Source organism: Arvicola amphibius, chromosome 12 (genome assembly GCF_903992535.2).
Source record: "Arvicola amphibius chromosome 12, mArvAmp1.2, whole genome shotgun sequence".
NCBI classification, from domain to species: Eukaryota; Metazoa; Chordata; class Mammalia; order Rodentia; family Cricetidae; genus Arvicola; species Arvicola amphibius.
This window is the reverse complement of record NC_052058.2, coordinates 12,092,196-12,111,328: the sequence shown is the minus strand read 5'-3', so window position 1 is coordinate 12,111,328 and position 19,133 is coordinate 12,092,196. Positions and strand designations below refer to the sequence as shown.

General features: G+C 41.0%; 1 protein-coding gene across 1 annotated transcript in view; it reads left to right on the top strand.

The window, feature by feature from the left end:
* The first annotated feature begins 161 nt into the window (after nucleotides 1–161).
* The window catches only part of Aida (axin interactor, dorsalization associated), a 38,720-nt gene continuing 19,748 nt past the window's right edge, over nucleotides 162–19,133 (top strand). Inside the window, exons 1-4 of the mRNA XM_038349749.2 lie at nucleotides 162–450; nucleotides 8,013–8,082; nucleotides 17,337–17,390; nucleotides 17,762–17,816. Of these exons, the coding sequence (XP_038205677.1) occupies nucleotides 341–450; nucleotides 8,013–8,082; nucleotides 17,337–17,390; nucleotides 17,762–17,816 (289 nt within the window). The 5' untranslated portion in view covers nucleotides 162–340. The remainder of the gene's footprint in view (nucleotides 451–8,012; nucleotides 8,083–17,336; nucleotides 17,391–17,761; nucleotides 17,817–19,133) is intronic.

The following is a 19,133-nucleotide window of genomic DNA, read 5'->3' as shown; positions in this document are numbered from 1 at the left end:
CCTAGAGAGGGAGGGCTGTGGCGTGGGCGGGGGTGGGGTGGGGTGTCCCCCGAGCCGTGGCCGGAAGCCGCCGTAGCGATGGCCTTGGCGGGTCGGGGCGGCCTCAACCTAACTGGGGCGTGGCTTAGGGGGCGTGGCCTCGGCGGGGCGGCCGCCTTGGAGCCGCAAAGTTTGGCTGTGGCGGCAAATGGGTTTGGGCGGCTCCTCGGCGGGTGGCGGTGGTGGCCTTAGCGGTTCCTCCCGGCCCTGTTAATGCCAGGGCCAAGCCCGGGGAGGATGGCGCCCTAGAGCCCGGCCTTGCTGGGGTAGGGGCGGGAGGGGGCCGGGGCGGGGACCGGCCATGTCGGAGGTGACCCGGAGTCTGCTGCAGCGCTGGGGCGCCAGTCTTAGGAGAGGCGCCGACTTCGACTCTTGGGGCCAGCTGGTGGAGGCGATAGACGAGTATCAGATGTGAGTGACTAACCGCGGGAACGGGCCAGGCAGGTCGCCACCCCTTGTTTCTGCCCAGGTCTCGCATCACTGTGTTCCGCAGCGCAGGCTTCTTGGGGTGCCCCCCGCAAACATTAGGGCTGAGATCCCATGGGCCCTGATCCGGCTGCTCGGGGACCCCCCCGTCCGCCCTCCGGGGAGGCTCTCTCCCTCGTCCCTCTTCTGCACAGGGCCGGGTCCATTCAACAGGTAGCTGGGGCCCTCACTGGCTCTCTCCTTAGTTCCCATCAAGCTTCCCTTGGGCCCCGGGCTCTGCAGGCAGTCTCCTTTCCTTCCCGCCGCCTCTCCCAGGTTGCCACCCCTCCAGGGGAAACAAAAATCTTCGAAAATTCCCAGGGAATACTTGTGTGCTCTCCGCCCACGTTCCGGGGATGAGTGGCCATGTTCTGCGTGTGTGTGTCTTCCACTCTCCACGTGTAGGAGAGGAGGGATGTGCCAGGGCGGGAGTGGAGGTTGTCCCCGGGAAGGGGAAGGGATGCTTCTGCCATGAGTAGGGTCCCTGCTTGATTCTCGCCCTCCTTCTCTCCACCCCTCTGTCTGGTGAGCGGTGTTTTCTCAATTCCTGCTCGATTTCGTTTTCGATTTCTGGGACTGTTATTTGCTAGGCTGTGAGTCCCACCCACCCTCTCGCTTGGCTGCTTTGGGTGGAGTCCGCGAAGGATGTGAATAGAGGGGAGCAAAATGTGAATTAATAGACCAGGCCCAGGAGCCGCCACTCCCTCCTTGAGTCCCTCCCCCTTTTCCTGTGTACAATGTATAGCCCCAGGGTACATGTGAGAACTGGTTTCCTTCACCCACCCAAGTCTCTTTCTGGTTCTTCCACTTAAGCTTTAGTCACTTACAAAAGCTGTATAAACATCTTGGTTAGTTTCTTGGACTTATTACTAAAAGAAACTGCCCATTAAATGCTATTGTTTGCGAACTGTTACCATTAATTCTCGGTTTTAAAATAATTTCTTTGATGTTTCTCGAATTGTGAGACCATCCCCTTCGCTTTTTCTGGAAAGAACACAAGAGTGATACTTGGGAGAATCAAAACTCCTATCCTTTCCCAACAATAGCTACTTGTTTTTGGCTAGTCCATGAGATAATTTGGATATATAGGTGTTCTCCGCCGATCTCAACTGACAGATCGTCTATAAATTCAAACATTTCGTGCTCTAGGTGTTTTGCTATGGACAACTACTAACATGTATTTTGAACTCCCAAGTGATTTCATTTGTTTTTGTAACTGCCCACTAGGTATAGAATTCTTTTTCTTTTTAACAAAATTAAAAAAAAAAAACTGGGGTCACAATATGATACCTTTGAAATCTGTTTTTTTTCTAACTTCAATCCCTTTCTGCTGATATTTGAATTAACAATAAATTGCTTTGTTTGATTAAAACATTGATAGACTAGTTCTGTAAACAAACTAGACAAATTTCAAGAGTCCTTCCATTGTTGCAGAATGCACTCTTCTGTACCTTGATTGGGTAGCCCGCGAGGGTTTGTGTGTGTGTCACCATCTATAGTAATTAAAGTGGCCTGATATACAAAGCTGCCTCTTGCTTGTGATGCAGTGAACCTAGCAGCTGTTGGGACTGGGCAGCAAACCTCCCAATGGAAAGTGAATGCCATGTCTAATTGGAATTACAAAGGAAAATTGAATATTCAGGCTGCTTAGTGGGAATGAGAGTAACAGGCACATGCAGATCCTTTGTTGAGTCTCCACACTGGCCACTGTACTGGAGAGCTGCAGAATACTACACTCTCCAGTTATTATAAAATGGCACTGTCAGAGTTCAATAGAAATGTAGTGATTGGGCTAAATTTTGTAACGTTCAGGCTACACATAAATAAGGTCAAGAATTACATCTTCCTAATCTACCAGAAATAGAAACAAGTAGCACGCTCTTTGGGAGGAAAGACTGATGCCAAGGAGGCCAATCGAGGACCGTGATAATAATGTGAACAATTACTTAGTCACTGGCTGGATATCAAGAATTAAGGGAGAAGTCGGGGATAATTGGGGTTTTTAACTGGGCAGCCATACTGTCTTCATAGTCATACAATGTATGGAGGTTGGTTTATGGAGGAAATGTTGGAGGCATAGTATATTTACTTTCACTTTAAGAATAGTTTATTTTCTTTTTAAGTTTTATGTGTATAAGTGTTTTGCCTGGATGTATTTTTGCACACAACATTTGTGCCTGGTGCCTTTGTATGGGGGTCAAAGAAAACTATCAGGATCCAGTTCTCGCCTTCCCAGGGACTGACTCAGGTCATCAGGCCTCAGCCATCTCACCTGCCTGTTCACAGTAGTTTTTTTCTTATATCTGCAGAGTGTCAGCCAGGAACTGGTAGAGAGAAAACCTGGTTCTTTGCTACAGATGGATGAGACAAACTAATTTCTGTCTGTAGCGATAAGGTTCCTGTAAGTCACTTATGTGCTCCAGGTATATTTAAGACACCTCCTAAGAGCAGTCCTGTTTTACTTGCAGGTACCATTTTGTAGGATGAGATGAGACTCTAGAGAACTTTTAAAGATTTATAGGCCGGGCAGTGGTGGCGCACCCCAGCACTTGGGAGGCAGAGGCAGGTGGATCTCTGTGAGTTCGAGACCAGCCTGGTCTACAATAGCTAGTTCCAGGACAGGCTCCAAAGCCATAGAGAAACCCTGTCTTGAAAAAAAAATTTATTTGTGATTATGTGAGTTATGTGCACTTGTGTGTACAGTGAACATTCTCCATCACTCCACTTTCCTTCAGAGAGCCCTCCCTGGATGTTCTCTGCTAGGCTGAAACCTATCCATCCAGCCTTGGTGATCCTCCTGTCTCTGCATTCTTGGTGCTGGTTATACAGGTGTGCCAGGCATGCCTGGTTAATGATGTGGGTGCCGGGGTTACAGGTGTGCTGGGGATGCCTGGCTAGTGATGTGGGTGCCGGGGTTACAGGTGTATTAGGGGGATGCCTGGCTAGTGATGTGGGTGCCGGGGTTACAGGTGTATTAGGGGGATGCCTGGCTAGTGATGTGGGTGCCGGGGTTACAGGTGTATTAGGGGGATGCCTGGCTAGTGATGTGGGTGCCGGGGTTACAGGTGTGCCGGAGATGCCTGGCTAGTGATGTGGGTGCCGGGGTTACAGGTGTGCTGGGGATGCCTGGCTAGTGATGTGGGTGCCGGGGTTACAGGTGTGCCGGAGATGCCTGGCTAGTGATGTGGGTGCCGGGGTTACAGGTGTGCCTGGGATGCCTGGCTAGTGATGTGGGTGCCGGGGTTACAGGTGTGCTGGGGATGCCTGGCTAGTGATGTGGGTGCCGGGCTTACAGGTGTGCTGGGGATGCCTGGCTAGTGATGTGGGTACTGGGGTTCAAGGTCCATTTGTCAGGATTGTGCAGCAAGTGGAATCATCTCTCCAGCCCCTAGAGAAGACTACTGGACTATTTTCTTCCCATTGCTTATAACCAGTTTTTTTTTGTTCGTTCATCTGATTCTCCAGAGCATGTAGCTTTTCCTTCAGTGCACAGAATCAGGTCTCACCTTTACGATTCCATTCACGTAAAATTTGAGTTTATGTATTTAAAAGGTTAAAGTATTTTTGCCTGACTTTAAAAACATGAGAGAGAGAGAGAGAAAGAGAGAGAGAGAGAGAGTTTTTGTTGCCATTTGTTTTAAATCCCAGTACTTGGGAGTCAGGCAGGCAAGTTAGAGTCTAGTATTTTCTACATAGCCAGTTCCTGGCCACCCAGGGAGGACTACAAAGTGAGACCCCCGATTCAAAGCACAAACAACACCACCATCCCAACAAAAACTATTGAGGTATAACTTGTACACCACAAAATGACACATTTTGCATGTCCCAGCTGTGCAGTTGTCCCCACACGGTGTTCAGGCCATCCCCATCCCTATTCCCATCCCATCCCCATCCCCATCTCCTCCAAAGGTCTCTTGTGCTCATTTGCATTCATGCCACGTTCTTGACCCTAGACAATCACTTACCTGTGTTTTGTCTTCATAATGTCTTTCCTGGACATTTTGTGTAATAATTACCTAACAATGATTTTTTAGCATAATATTATGATTCATTTAGCTTGTCTCACTTTTTGCTAGTGAGCAAAAATGTTATATTGTATAGGTGTATCACTCAACTAATGAATAGACATTTAAGTTTTGACTATTATCAGCAATGCTGCCTTAACATTTACAGCAATTCTTTTTCAAAATTAAATTTTATTTTTAATTATGTGTGTTGGGGGGATGTACACACATGTGTGCAGGTGTCTGAAGTTGGGAGACCAGAAGTTTGGGTCTCTTGGAGTTACAGGCAATTGTGATCTGCCTGACATGGGTGTTGGAAACCGAGCTCAGGTTCTCCTCAAGAGCAGTGTGCACTCTTAATCACTGAGCCGACTCTTCAGCCCAGGTAATTCCTTATGTGGACATGCATTTCTATTCCTTTTGAGGAGATAGATACCAATGAGAGGAACTGCTGGGTCTGGTGTTAGATGTGTGACTTTTAAAGGAAACCTGTTGCGTCACTGCCCAGAATAGGGATGTCATTTCATATTTCTGCCAGTAATGGAAGGGTTTTTCTCACGTAGCTAGCATTTGTTACTGTCTAATTACATCCCTTCTGCAGGGCACATAGCACACTTCACTGTGGTTTTAATTTACATTTCACTAATGACTAATGGTGTTGAGTGCTTTTTGCATAGTAAATAACTATGAAAAAAAGATCTGGAAAATTCCCTCTGTAAGTTTTTGTGTACCTTCCAGATCTTTTTTGCATCTTTTAAAAAATTGAATTACCTTGCACACATAAAGTTCTAAGGTTTCTTTATATATTCTGGATGTAAATTCTTTATTTTTGTAATATATCTTCCTGGTCTGTTTACCTTTTGTACATGAGATTCTCTTTGAATTTAGTGTCCTTACTATCGTTTGTTAGTATCTGAACAAGAATTTCAAGCTGTCTTTTTTCTTCTGGTGATTACCTTGCTTGACCTAATAACCGCAATTAACAAATTATGTGTAGACTTACTCGGATTGAGCAACCGTGTCACAGTGTGATGCCCCTAAGTTCAAGGGATGTCATAAATGTATATAAATTCAACATATAGTTGACTTATAATCCTATAAGCTGCATTTTTAGGAAGTACTTCATACCAATCAGCATGAGTCCTGAACAAGGAAAATGGCCATATTAGTCTGTGAAAGTCTACAAGTAGCATTTAGGGAGAAAATATATTCCCAGCTTTGGGAGAAAATAAATCAGTAGGTAGAAGCAACTACTCATTGTTTTTTGTCTCAATGGGTTTATTATTATGGACTTTTCATTTGCATGGAATCATTGCCTTTTAATGTGGTTTCTTTCATTTAGCATATTTTTAAAGTTCATACTATAGCATGTTATCTTAATTTCAGCCCTCTTTATGACTGCATAATATTTCTTTTTAAAAATTTATGTGTATAGGTGTTTTGTCTGTATGTATGTGTGCCACATGTGTGCCTGGTGTCCACAGAGCTCCAAAGAGTCCCCCTGGGACTGGAGTTACAGATGGTTGGGAATTGTTAATGTGTTGGGAGTTGAACCTGGTTCCTCTGCAAGAGCAACCTGTGCTCTTAACTGCTGAGGAATTTTTTTCAGTCCCAGTGAAAAATATTACATGCTGGGTGTTGGTGCATGCTTTTAATCCTAGCACTCAGAAAGCAGGGTCAAGTGACTCTGAGTTTGAGGTCATTCCGGTCCACAGAGCGAGTCCCAGGATAGCCAGAGCTACACAGAGAAACCTTGTCTCAAAAAACAACAAACAGGAAAGAAAGAAAGAAAGAAAGAAAGAGAAAATGGTTTCATGAATGGGAATAGCACGTTTTATTTATTCACTCATTAGTCAGCATTTTAGTTGTTCCCACTTTTTGGTGATTATGAATAATGCATGCGTGTACAAGGATTTCATGTGAACATATATTTTGAGGTTTTTGGGTGTATACCTTGCATAAAATTGCTGGGTCTTTAAGTCTGTAGTTAATTACTTGACAAACTACCAAACTTCTCCCTATGATTGGTACCGTTTCTGTGTGTTTACCTGCAGGATATGAGGATCCTGCTTTTGTCTGTCCTCTTCAACACCTGTTATTTTCTCCCTTTGTTTTATGTTTTAAATCATAGCCATCTTTGGCAGTGAAGGGGTAGCTTGTCATTTGGTAAGCGTTTTCTTATGACTAATGATATGAATCTTTTTGTCTTCTTACTGGCCATTTTTACATCTCTCAAGAACCCTCCCCCTTCCCGTGTGTGTGTGTGTGTGTGTGTGTGTGTGTGTGTGTGTGTGTAAGAGAGAGTTTTAAGTGTTGGTCCTTTTTGCTTTAATCTTTAACATAAAGGTTTGATTCTTACTGTTGAACGTGGAGTAATGATGGAGGACTCTCATTGGTTAATAAAGAAACTGCCTTGGCTTTTTGGTAGGGCAGGATTTAGATAGGTGGAGTAGTCAGAACAGAATGCTGGGAAGAAGGAAAGTTAGTCAGATGCCATGCTTCTCCTCTCTGAGACAGATGCCATGGAGCCAGCCACAGGTCAGACATCCTGAATCTTTCCTGGTAAGCCACCACTTTGTGGTGCTACACAGATTATTAGAAGTGGGTTAATCAAGATGGGAGAATTAGCCAGTAAGAGGCTAGAGCTAATGGGCCGAGCAGTGTTTAAATGAATACAATTTGTGTGTTGTTATTTCGGGTGTAAAGCTAGCCATGCGGGAGCTGGGCGGGATGAAAAGCAGGCCTGTCCACCGCTCCTTCTACAGAGTAGAAACATTGATTCACCCTTGAAAACTTTCAGTCAGCCTGCTATTTGCATGCATGTGTATATGCTGTGTGTGGAGGTCAGAAGACAGCTTGGGGAAGTTGGTTTGCTCTTTGTACCATGTGGGCCCTGGGGATCAAATCTGGGTCATCGGGCTTTGAGGCAGACACTGAGTCTTCTCACCAGCCCATAGCTGCCATTTTAAAAATAGGATAACTGGCTAATCGATGATTTATATTTATGAATGGTGGAATTTTCTTTTCTCCAAAAACAATTACCTTCAAAAGCAGATTTTGATAGAGTATTCCCACTTTGTCATGGATGTAATTTGATTTTGAACTAACCAGCAAATCAATAATAAATAGATTGATAAAAGTATCTGTAGCTAGTAGAGCAGTTAGAGCTCAGCAGTAGAGTCTTAAGTTGAATCTGGATAACTGCCTTCGGCTGGTACAGAGGAGTCTGTTCAGGTCAGGGAGGGCTGGATTCCACGCCTTTGGAAACCCCCCCCCGCCCTAGCATTCTGCTTTTGCTGTCTTAACTGAGGTTCTACCCAGTGACATGGTGTGAAAAGTATTGTAGCACATTCAGAGTGCTTCTAAGGCTGAAGAAGACTGACTTGATCACAACAAAGCATGGTGCTTCGCTGTTTTTAAAAGATTAACCTGACCTGTATCATCTTGCTACTGTTAAAGATAGCTTGCTCATTTTCAGTTCTGAACAATGTTTTCTTCTTACAGATTAGCAAGACACCTACAGAAGGAGGCCCAAGCTCAACACAATAATTCTGAATTCACTGAAGAGCAAAAGGTACCGTAAAACAGTCTCTGGTGCATCTGATTACAAATAAAAAAGGAAAGGGTTCTGTCTTTTCAGTCCAGTAAGCAAGATACACACAGAGACACACACATGCATGCACACATGCTGTCTCTGTCTCTCTCTGTCTCTCTCTCTCAAGCTTAAGTTAAAAACAAAACAAACAAAATAACTACTGATTGTGTTTTGCCTGATAGTAAGTGGTCATTTGCTGATGACCTACCATTTATTTAGTTAGCCATTCTCACTTTAAATAAGGTGGGGAAACCCAGACTGTGCTACAGTCACCTGGGGAAGCAAGGTTATGTATAATTACATTCCACTTCACACTTATTTCTTTCTCTCAAAATAAGCCAGTAAGCACCTCACAACCCCCAAACTAAACCAAAACCAAATAACAAAAAGTGTAAAACTAAAAAGAAAATAGTACAGATTAAGAATTATCTGGCCTATTAGCCAGGTAATGATGGCGCTCACCATAAACCCCAGCAGTTGGGAGGGCAGATGTAGCATGAGTAATAAAAACCCAGAGACAGATATTGAGTTCAAGCTGAAGATCAGAAAAGCAAAACAGCCAGTCACTAGAGAGATCTGACCTCAACCAAGGCTCAGACAAACAAAGGAAGGATCCTGCAATGCTGTCCACCAACCTCAGACTCCACATTGTCCTGAGTTCCTGTCTCTTTCCCTTTGTATTTCTCTCTCTGCCCAGCCAAATATTGCTCCTGTCTCCACCTCCCTAGTGCCGGGATTAAAGGCCTGTGATCCCAAATGCTGGGATCACCTTTGTGTGAGATCTGTTTCTCTTTTACACAGGTGAATCTTGTGAAGCCCAGGATGACCTTGAACTCACAGAGATCCTTCTGGCTCTGTCTCCCAAATCCTGAGATTAAAGGTGTATGACACCACTCCCTAGTCTGTATGGCTGCTTTGCCCTCTTATCTTCAGGCCAACTTTATTTAATAAAATAAATAATATACCACTATAGGCAGAGGCAGGTAGATCTCTGAGTAGGAGACCAGCCTAATCTGCAGAGTGGGTTTTAGGAGAGTCAGAGGTACACAACAGATTTGGCCAGCAAATCTGTCAGTAAACAGACAATGTTGCAGAAAGTTTCTATGTTGTTCTTTTTCTTTGAATTAAATTTTGTGTCTATGTCAAGTTGATTCCCCATTAGAAATATTTGGGAAAAAAAAGGGACACTCATTCCTGAAGGTTGGGAAAAGGAGGAAATAACTCCTGGCTTTTACTGACTTGGGATAGCTATAGTACTAAGTTAATTTTTATTCTTGTGAGTAGTAAGGAAAATGTTAGTATCCACCTGCCCCGAATCTCTTCAAATAGGGCTGTGTGAAAACCCTGGTGATTTAATTCATTCCTATTAATTTTTTGTACAAGGAGAGCAAGTAATTTGGGGAGAAATAATTTTTTAATCCTAAGCAAATTTACTTTGGTCTATGGGCTTCTGTTCATGAACTCTTAGTTATGTGTGTTTGGGACTGAAAAGACAACCAGATTTACCAGCGTTCTTCCCAAGTTAGTTTATGTACATCTAAAACATTTAAGAATCACTGTAGCTGATTTTTGTTGTTGTTGTTGTTTTGTTTTTTCAGTATTTTAAATTTTTATCTTGCTACAGCTTTAAAGATCATTTTCCTTTTCTTCCTTGATAATTGCTAATATCCACATAGACTAGCTTTAACCCTGGAGAGTACCACAGGGAAGGTGAGTGATCTGCATGAGGAAGAGGACAAAAGCTATATTCTGGATTTGTGAAGTCTACCTTGAATAACCAGTTGGCATTACAGGAATAAAACAATTTAGGATGTCTATAATTCTGATCAAGAGAATTTTAGTATCTAGATGCATGAATTAATAGTTAATAAAGTTATAAACATGAAAAGAGAAATGAAAACTTAGGGCATTAAAACATTTCAGTGATCTCATATTTTGCTCAATGATTTCTTCATATTCAGTTACTTATGTTTGTTGTTGTTTGGGGTTTTTTTTTTTTTTTTTTGGTTTTTTGAGACAGGGTAGCTTTGTGTAGCTTTGGAGCCTATCCTGGAACTCGCTCTGTAGACCAGGCTGCCCTTGAACTCACAGAGATCTGCCTGCCTCTACCTTCTGAGTTCTGGTGAGAGCTGGTTTTAGAGGCATGCGCCACCACCTCCCAGCCAAGTTATGTTTTGTCTTCCAATATCTATTGCTAAAGAACAGGTCCTGTGACCTCAAATATAAAGTGATTTGACTTGCTAAAAGTATACTAAGAGCATTAAAAACAAAAATAAATGGGCCTGTCATGGTTGTGCTAAAGGGAAGTATTGTAACTTTCTCACAGTTTCTTCAACCCGAGAATAAACCCTCTGAGTATTTGGTAATGCTGTTCATCCTTCAGTTTGTAACTCTTCCTGCAGCCCAGCCACCTTCTTTCTCTTGGCTCCTTATAGGCACTCCAGATCTTGCACTCTGAAAGACCAAGAGGCAGCCCAGCTGGAGTAGCCACAGAGCTCAGCTCTAGGTCCAGGCCCATGTGTCTTTATGAGATGAGGGATTAGAGTCCTGCAGGAGCTTGAAAGACACACTGTCCCTAAAGCTCTAATAGCTTTACCTAGGGAGTTTTACTTTGTTCCTGGATGCTGGATTTCTGAGACTACTTAGAATGCTTGCCAGCAAGCCTGCTATGACCAGACAGAACCTGGGCCTGCCTGTGTCCTGGCATCAGACCTCATATCTACATTATGTGCTACATTATGGATGTAAGTCAAGCTGTACACTTCTAAGTGTTCAATTTTCTTTAAAAATTCAAGTGAAACACACACAGCCGTCCATAACAGGCTTTATTTGATTGTTACCTAGGGAAGTAGTTGTCAGTTAAATGTGCGTGGCTCATAAGCCACGGGGGGGAAAAAAAAAAAACAGTTATATTTTCTTCAAGAAAAAAGAAAAATGGTGGATGTTTTTTACTTTATTTGTGGCAAAATTAATTTATGTTTTCTATTTTAAATTGTTTTTTGTTGTTAATGCTTTTACTATTTTCAGTGTTTTGGTAATAGTGGCAAAGTTTAGAATTATATTTACTATTCAATAGTTTGTGAAACTTTGAAAGAACCAGAAAGGGTTTCCCTGTCTAGCTCTGGATGTCCTGGAACTCACTCTGTAGAGCAGACTAGCCTGAAACTTAGGAATCCAACTGCCTATGCCTCCTAGGTACTGGGATTAAAGGCATCTGACATCACCCATCAAAAGAATTTTTTAAAAATCAGTATTTCTACAGTTTATTCTTTATTCTTTCTATCCTGTCCCCTCTTCCTCTCTCTTATTGTTATTTTGTGTATGTGTCTGTGTGTGTGTGCGCGCGCGCATGCGGGTCCGTGTGTCTGTGTGATGTTTTTGAAGCAGGGACTTAGCTTTTGTAACCCAAGGTAGCCTGTATTCACTTTGTATCTCTGACTGGCCTTGAACTTGTGGTAGTCCTCCTGCCTCAGCTTCCCTAATGCCGGAATTATAGTGTGAGCCACCACATGAAGCAGATTTTTTTTTCTAGCTCTTAGTAACCTCTTGAAAGTATTTTATAAGTAAAGCTTTGTTGGCTCTGTTTATTGGCATTTATTCAGAGGATTATTATAAGATAAATCATGTGTTTCAAGGTAATAATATGCATTTTACAATATTACAATACAAAATTACAATAATTCTGCATTTTAAAATATTAACTTTAAATATAAAAAACATAAAGGAAATGTAATAATGAAACCCATTATTTTGTTGACTCTTAAGAATTAATAGGAATACATAGAAAATTCATGTTAGCAATGAGAATAAGAACTACAGTCCATCTACTGTATGCAGGTGCTACAAATGTAATGAGACTCAGTGGGAAACTTGACCCAAAAAAAAGTCTTTACAAAACCTAATTTAGCCAAAGAAAACAACATAATTTTGATAATCTGGAGAGTCTTAAATTGTGGAAGTTCTAATGAAACTTTTTCATACATTAAAAAAAAAACCTAAAACAGAAATAGTAATCTCTCTAAACACTACTTAGTAATAGGTAGTATGAAAATTCCATATGTACTTGTTCTTGGTATTCTCACTGATTTCTAATTTAAAGTAAGCTAATAGTTTTTTTTTAATATGAGACTCTTAATCTCAGGGTTGTGGGCTCATCCCCACATTGTGTGCCAAATGGAGCTCTACTAATAAAAACCCAGAGACAGATATTTGGGTTCAACCTAAAGATCAGAAAAGTAAAGCAGCCAAGTTACTAGAAAGCTCTTACCTCTTTGAAATCTTCAGACTTAAAGAGAGTGAGTTCCACCTTTATTCCTCTCTAGCGCTTGGATTAAAGGCATGTACCACCACCTCCCAGCCTCTATGGCCAACTAGTGTGGCTACTAGAATTAAAGATGTGTCCCACCACTTCCTGGCCTGTATGGCTGACTACTGTTTTGCATTCTGTTCTTCAGACAGGCTTTATTTAATACAACACAAATAAAATATCACTGCAAAATATTTCTTTTATTTCCGAGATTATGATATACTAGCATCATTGCCACTTTTCCTCCCTCCAAACCCTCCCATATACCCCTCCTCATTCTCTTTCAAATCCATAGCCTCTTTTTATTGTTATTGCTTACATATTCATATATTTATATACGTACATATTCCTAAATATAATGTGCTCTTAATGTCACTTCCATGTGTGTTTTCAGGGCTGAGCATTTGGTATTGGGTAACCAGTTGGTGTGCTCTTCTCTGAGGAAGACCACCTTGCTTTCAGTGTTCCTTAGTTGCCTTAGTTCTTTGTATAGCATGGGGCCTCATGGTCTTTCCTCTGTCTACTTCTGCATGTTTGTTGTTGCCTTTGTTAGCTTATATATTTTTGTTTTTTTTTTTTATCATGGTGTAGCCCTGTCTATCTTGGAACTATGTAGACTAGGATGGCCTTGAACTCATAGAGATCTTCTTGCCTCCACCTCCTGAGTGCTGGAATTAAAGGCATGCATCACCATGCCTAGAAAACTTATTCTTATTCAGGCCCTTTCATGGTTATTTACTTAGCTTTCATTTTGGTTCTCAAAAATTTTGTTATTATGACAACTGAGTGTAATAACTAATGGAAAGCTGCCAAATGCTTCATTCCATTGAATTCCTTCTTGGTGTCGTAGGTTTTCTCATGTAAGTTTCTGCATAGAAATGATCATCCTGTCCCATGATGCTTAGAAAGCTTTTCCCTGTTTTGAGTCAAATTTAGTGGTAATGAAAATTCAGTACTATATACATGTTATATATTTTTAGGGTCTCCCTTTCTATCTCTAACTGTCTTGCTATCCCCATCTCTTCACACATAGTCTTTCTCTCTCTCTCCCTCTCTTTCTCTCTCACTAGACAGAAGATGACTAGTTATTTAAAGTCTGAATTAGGTGAGACTATATTTTTTACATATATTTCAACTTATTTTTCCTTCTATAAATTGAATACATTATAGTACATTTAATTTATTTCTTTATTTGACTTTTAAAAATCTTTTCTTCTAATTGTTCTTCCTAGCTATCAATTTCCTGAGGAAATGGCAAAGTAAAATAGCATTTATCTAGACTTTCTATACTGTATTAAGTATGAACAATTAGTTTGCATGGATGTTAATAATTTAAATCTAAAATTTGACTTATCTTACCTTTTGTGCTTAGTTTTTTGGGAGAATGGGGTTAGGGGCGGTTGAGACAGAGCTTCTCTGTATAGCCCTGGATGTCCTGGAACTCTGTAGACCAGGCTAGTCTTGAACTCAAGAGATCTGCCCATCTCTGCGTTCCAAGTGTTGGGATTAAAGGTGTGCACCATTATTGCTATTTGCTTAGTCTTTTTTATTATTGTTATTTTAAAATTTAATTATTAGGATGTGTGTGGGTCAGAGAACAACATTCAGGAGCTGGTTCTTCCCAGCCTCACCTCTCAGGTTGGCAGGCTTGCATAGCAAGCACAGTTACCCCTTTTATTCCCTGAGCCATCTGGCTCCCCAGTGCTTAGTCTTAATGAACTTGAACTCTAACCTGCCTACACTTGAGTTCTCTAATTGTTTATCTGCGATATTTCAGTGCAGCACACCATTTTGACATCAAGGGCATCTACGTGTTTTTAACTTACTGCCACAGCTGAAAGGATAGTGTCCCACTTCTTTTTTAATACTGAGATTGGGTGTCATTTATTAAAATAGTTATGAATAATGCCTACTGATATTTTGCTATAGTGCAGTGCATTTCTGTATAAGAGGCTTTTGGTTCTATAAGAAGAAAAGTTTATAGTTAAGAGTTTATTAGTGAACGAGTTGCTAAACTACATTTTAATCTTAGGTGTTAAGTGTATGAAATTAAATAGATTTTGTAATAAAGAAGAAAAGGAAGTAGACACTATCATTTTTAAACACAGTATATTAATATATCTCAGTGCAGATAGAATTCTTTTAAAAATTTAAAAGACATTTTATTTTGTGTTTGACGTTTTGTCTGTATGTATGTCTATGCACCACTTGCATGCCTGGTGCCTACAGAGGCCAAAAAGGGTTGTTTTTTTGGATCTCTGCATTTGGAGTTCCTGCTGCCAAGTCATTTATGGGCCTTAAATCTGGGTTCTCTGCAAGAGCAACTAGTACTCTTTAACTGCTGAGCCATCTCTCCAGTCCTTAGAATTATATATGTATTTATATGTGTTTGTGTGTGTAAGAAGCTCTATCTAAATATAGAACTTTACTTTTTCAAAACTTTCTCTTTGAACTGTGTGTCACACTCTTAGAGTTTGGTTCCGTAGCATGTCTCACTGTCCTTCGGTAAGGTCTGTGAGCTCCCAGTGTTGGAGTTTGTAGACGCTCATGCCCGTGCCTTATACTTTGTCATGTAGGACGTGAGCTTATTGGCCAAGTCATTAGTGTCCATTTTATATCTTGTTATAGAAAGTATCTGTCAAATTCCTTGATATTTATTAGATACTGATTTTTTTTTATTTTGTATATATTTAAATAAGTTAGGCTTGTTTCAGACAGAATTTCATTATGATAATGTGCTAATGACTTAAGAAATTTTAAATCTTTTGGTGAATTTTAGGCTGAATGGAGAAGAAATAGGAAAGCTTGGTAGAAACTATGCCATTGAGCATTTTTCATTGGCATTCTTTTTGGAATATTTGAATTTATTATTTAATTAATGTGTGTATTTATTTTTGTGACAGGACTCAATGGAGACCAGGGTGACCTTGAAATCACAGAGATCCACCTGCCTGTAATTATCTGAAAGCTGGGATTAAAAGCATGTGCAACCATGCCCAGCTATTTAAATTTAACTGACACAGAAAAACATTAAAATTGTACATATTAACAGGCAATGTGATTTATTTGTTTGTTTATTTCTTTATATCTTATTGAGACAGTTTCTCACTATGTAGCCCTGGCTGTTCTTAAACTTCCTATGTGCAGCAGGCTGATCATAAACTCACAGAGATCACCTGCCTCTGCCTCCAAAGTGCTGGGATTAAAGAAAGTCATGGGTGAACCAGCATGCCCTGCTGATAAGACTTTTTTGGTACACTTATCTATTGTGTGACACTTAAATCAAACTTACATGCTCAAACATTTATTATCTTTGTAGTATAAAAACATTCAAATTCCTTTATTTATTTATTTATTAAAAATTTTCACCTCCTCCCATTTCCCTCCTACTCCCCCCTCCCCATCCCTCTCCCTCTCCAGTCCTAAGAGAAGTCAGGGTTCCCTGCCCTGTGGGAAGTCCAAGGCCCTCCCCCCTCCATCCAGGTCTAGGAAGGTGGGCATCCAAACAGACTAGGCTCCCAAAAAGCCAGTACATGCAGTACTCAAAACCCATTGCCATTATTATTGGCTTCTCAGTCAGCCCTCATTGTCGGCCACATTCAGAGAGTCCGGTTTGATTGCTCGTTCTGTCCCGGTCCAGCTGGCCTTGGTGAACTCCCATTAGAATAGTCCCACCATCTCCATGGGTGGACGCACCCCTCACAGTCCTGACTTCCTTGCTCATGTTCTCCCTCCTTCTGATCTTCATTTTAAGTCAAGAGCTTATGTAGCCTAGGCCAGCTTAGAATTTGCTGTGTAGCTAAGGATGACTTTGAATTCTTGGTCATACCCCGCCTGAGTGCTGGGATTAGAGGGCTGTGCCCCGTATCTGGTTTTAGCTCACTGTGCTAGGATTGAGCCCAGGATTTTGTGCATGTCAGGCAAGCACTCAGCCAACCACACCACATCCTGGCCTTTCGGGTTCTTTCTTTGTATTCAGTAAAGTGTGCCATATCCCACTGTGTGGTGATAGCACAGCAGACCTTCTCGCTCCTGTCTTACTGTAATTTAGCACTCCTTCGCCTCCTTCTCCCTCTTCTCCCTTCCTCTGTCTCTCCGCAGCCTCTAGCTACCACTCTGTCTGCTCAGCTTGTTAATGTTCCAGATGAGCGAGAGTGTGTGGCCTTTCTGCACCTGACTTACTTGGCTTAGCTTGATCCCTAATTCCAAATGATGGTCTTTCTCGTCCTATTGTATGGACGAGCACATTTTCCTTATTCGTGTGTTAGTCAGTGGATACTTAGGGGTCTTTCCGGTTTGTGACAACTGAATAGGACTGCAGGAAACAAGACAGTCTAAATATCTCTTGAACATACTGATGTCATGTCCTTTGTACACTGAGGAGTAGGACTTCTGGGCCATATGGTAGTTCTACTTTTAATGTTTTAATGATTTTTTTGCATTTTATTTATGTGTATGTATTTATGTATGTTGGTGCATGTGTATGGATGCATGGGCCATAGCATACATATAGACATTAAAGGATAACTTGTAGGTCTTTTCTTTGATCATGCAGGTTCTGGGGATTGAACTCAGGTCATTAGCCTTGGCAGCAAACACTTGCTCGGCTATCTTGCAAGCCCTGATTTTAATTTTGGAGGGAAATTCCATATTGGTTTCCATTATTAACTGTATTCATTACCCTTTAAATCATGTTCAAAGCTGTTACCAAAGTGACCTTGATTGAGAATTGCTTGTGGACTGTTACTGTGGAGAGTACACACATACCTCCCTCATCTCAGGCCTTTGTGTCCTGCTTTTCTTCTCTTGAGTCTACCAGATGCTACAGAAAAATAAGACTTAACTTGTTTAAAAAAAAAAAACCCTTACTGATAAAAATTACCTATTATTATTTTATAGTATAGTGTTGTTTTTTATCTCCCTACAGAGAACCATAGGCAAAATCGCCACATGTTTAGAATTGCGAAGTGCAGCGTTACAGGTAAGTAGAGGTGTTCTTAGCTTTCTGACGTGATTGTTCTACTGAAATAGTAGACATTCATGCTGTGTCATCTCAGGAGGGTTTACAGTCAAGGGAATTCCTCAGTAACACGCACTCTCACAGGGTTTGGTTCATACGTTGTAAACTATAGAAATCAAAGATGTAGCAGTAATTTTTTTCTATTGCATTTAGCCTTAATATTCTGGGAATGTAAAACAAACAAAACCCAGTTTGGAACTTTTCGTTTCCTACCTTGGAAGCAAGAAATAGATTTTGAGTCATTTTGAATATTTAGTTTTACCACTTAAGAGACATAGGGTACAGTGAAATCTTTGTAGTAAAAAGATGTAATGTGCATATTTTAAATTTAGTCCACACAGTCCCAAGAAGAATTTAAGCTGGAGGACCTGAAGAAGCTGGAACCAAGTAAGTGTTTTCTTCTGGCGCTCTTGTTATCTCCTAGGGAGATAACTCACGGTAGATGTCAGCACTGTTTCGCATAGATGGTGGTTTTCTCCTAATATCTAGCTATGTAACATCTTTTTAGTCCTTCTTAAATTCCTGCAATATTTGTGGTAGTTATAACTTGGTGTAATATCTATTGACCTTCATTTTGTTTTGGTGGCTTCAGTAAGATTAGTGTCTTGGACAGACTTTACAGCAGAGTCTGAAGAAGAAGATAAACTACAGTCAGTGACGCCGTTCAGTTTCCACGGCATGAGAACTGCAGCCCTGCTGCGAAATTCCTGCTTGTGGTGTTTATTTCTTTCCTTTTTCTCTAAAACTTTCTGAAGTAAATAATTTCTTTAAATATTTTGGTGGTTAAGATGCTCCCTGAAGGCCACTACCACTCTTTTTTTTTTTTCCTTTTTTGCTGATTCAGATGAATGTTCTCTTTCTTGAAATGTCTGCAGTATGGGCAGAGGTGAATATGACTGAGCAAACCTTAGCCAGTACTAGCGAGGCAGGATTGCATGGTTTAACATGCTTTTGTAAACAGGGAAGAACAGCTTTCAGACCCATCTGTTAAGGCAGAGTCTAAGTAGGGAATCATAAAATCGTGGCATCTTAGAATAGAAAGAATCTCGCTTTATAGTTGAAGATGAGATGAATCGGCTGTGTTCCACTGCAGCCCATGGTAGCTGGCAGAGCCTGAATCACTGCAGTCCTTCTGGTGTCTCCACACCTTGTGTGAGAGGTGAAAGAACTAAAGAGATGTTCATATCAACTTCACAAGCTGCCAATTCCCTGCTCATGACAAGGCTCAGGGAGGTAGACGTAAGTGACCGAAGAAGTGGGAACGCACTTGTAATGGAAGGACCAGGCTCCAAGGTTTGCGGCGTCTGTGCTCAGCAGGATCAGATTTCTGTTGTTTTGCTTGGGTTGGTAGAGAGAAGCAACAAAAACACAAAAACACAGATCTGCTGTGACTCTGGCTTTTCCACAATTGTTAGATGATCATATTTCATCTCTTCAGAGCAAGGTTCTTCTGCATATGGCAAGAATTAGGATGAACTATCATTTTACTAGTTTTGATGTTTTATGTAATGCAGACATAACCTTTTTGTTACAAGAACTGTAATTTTATATTTCTAAGTAGTTCTTACCTGTTCTCAGTGAATATAGAAATGCCAATTAAACAATGTAAGCATTTTTAATTTTTTCTGATCACATTTTCTTATTCATAGAACTTTTATGGTTTCTTTTAAAAATGTTAACAAGTACTTTATATAAGTTTTTTAT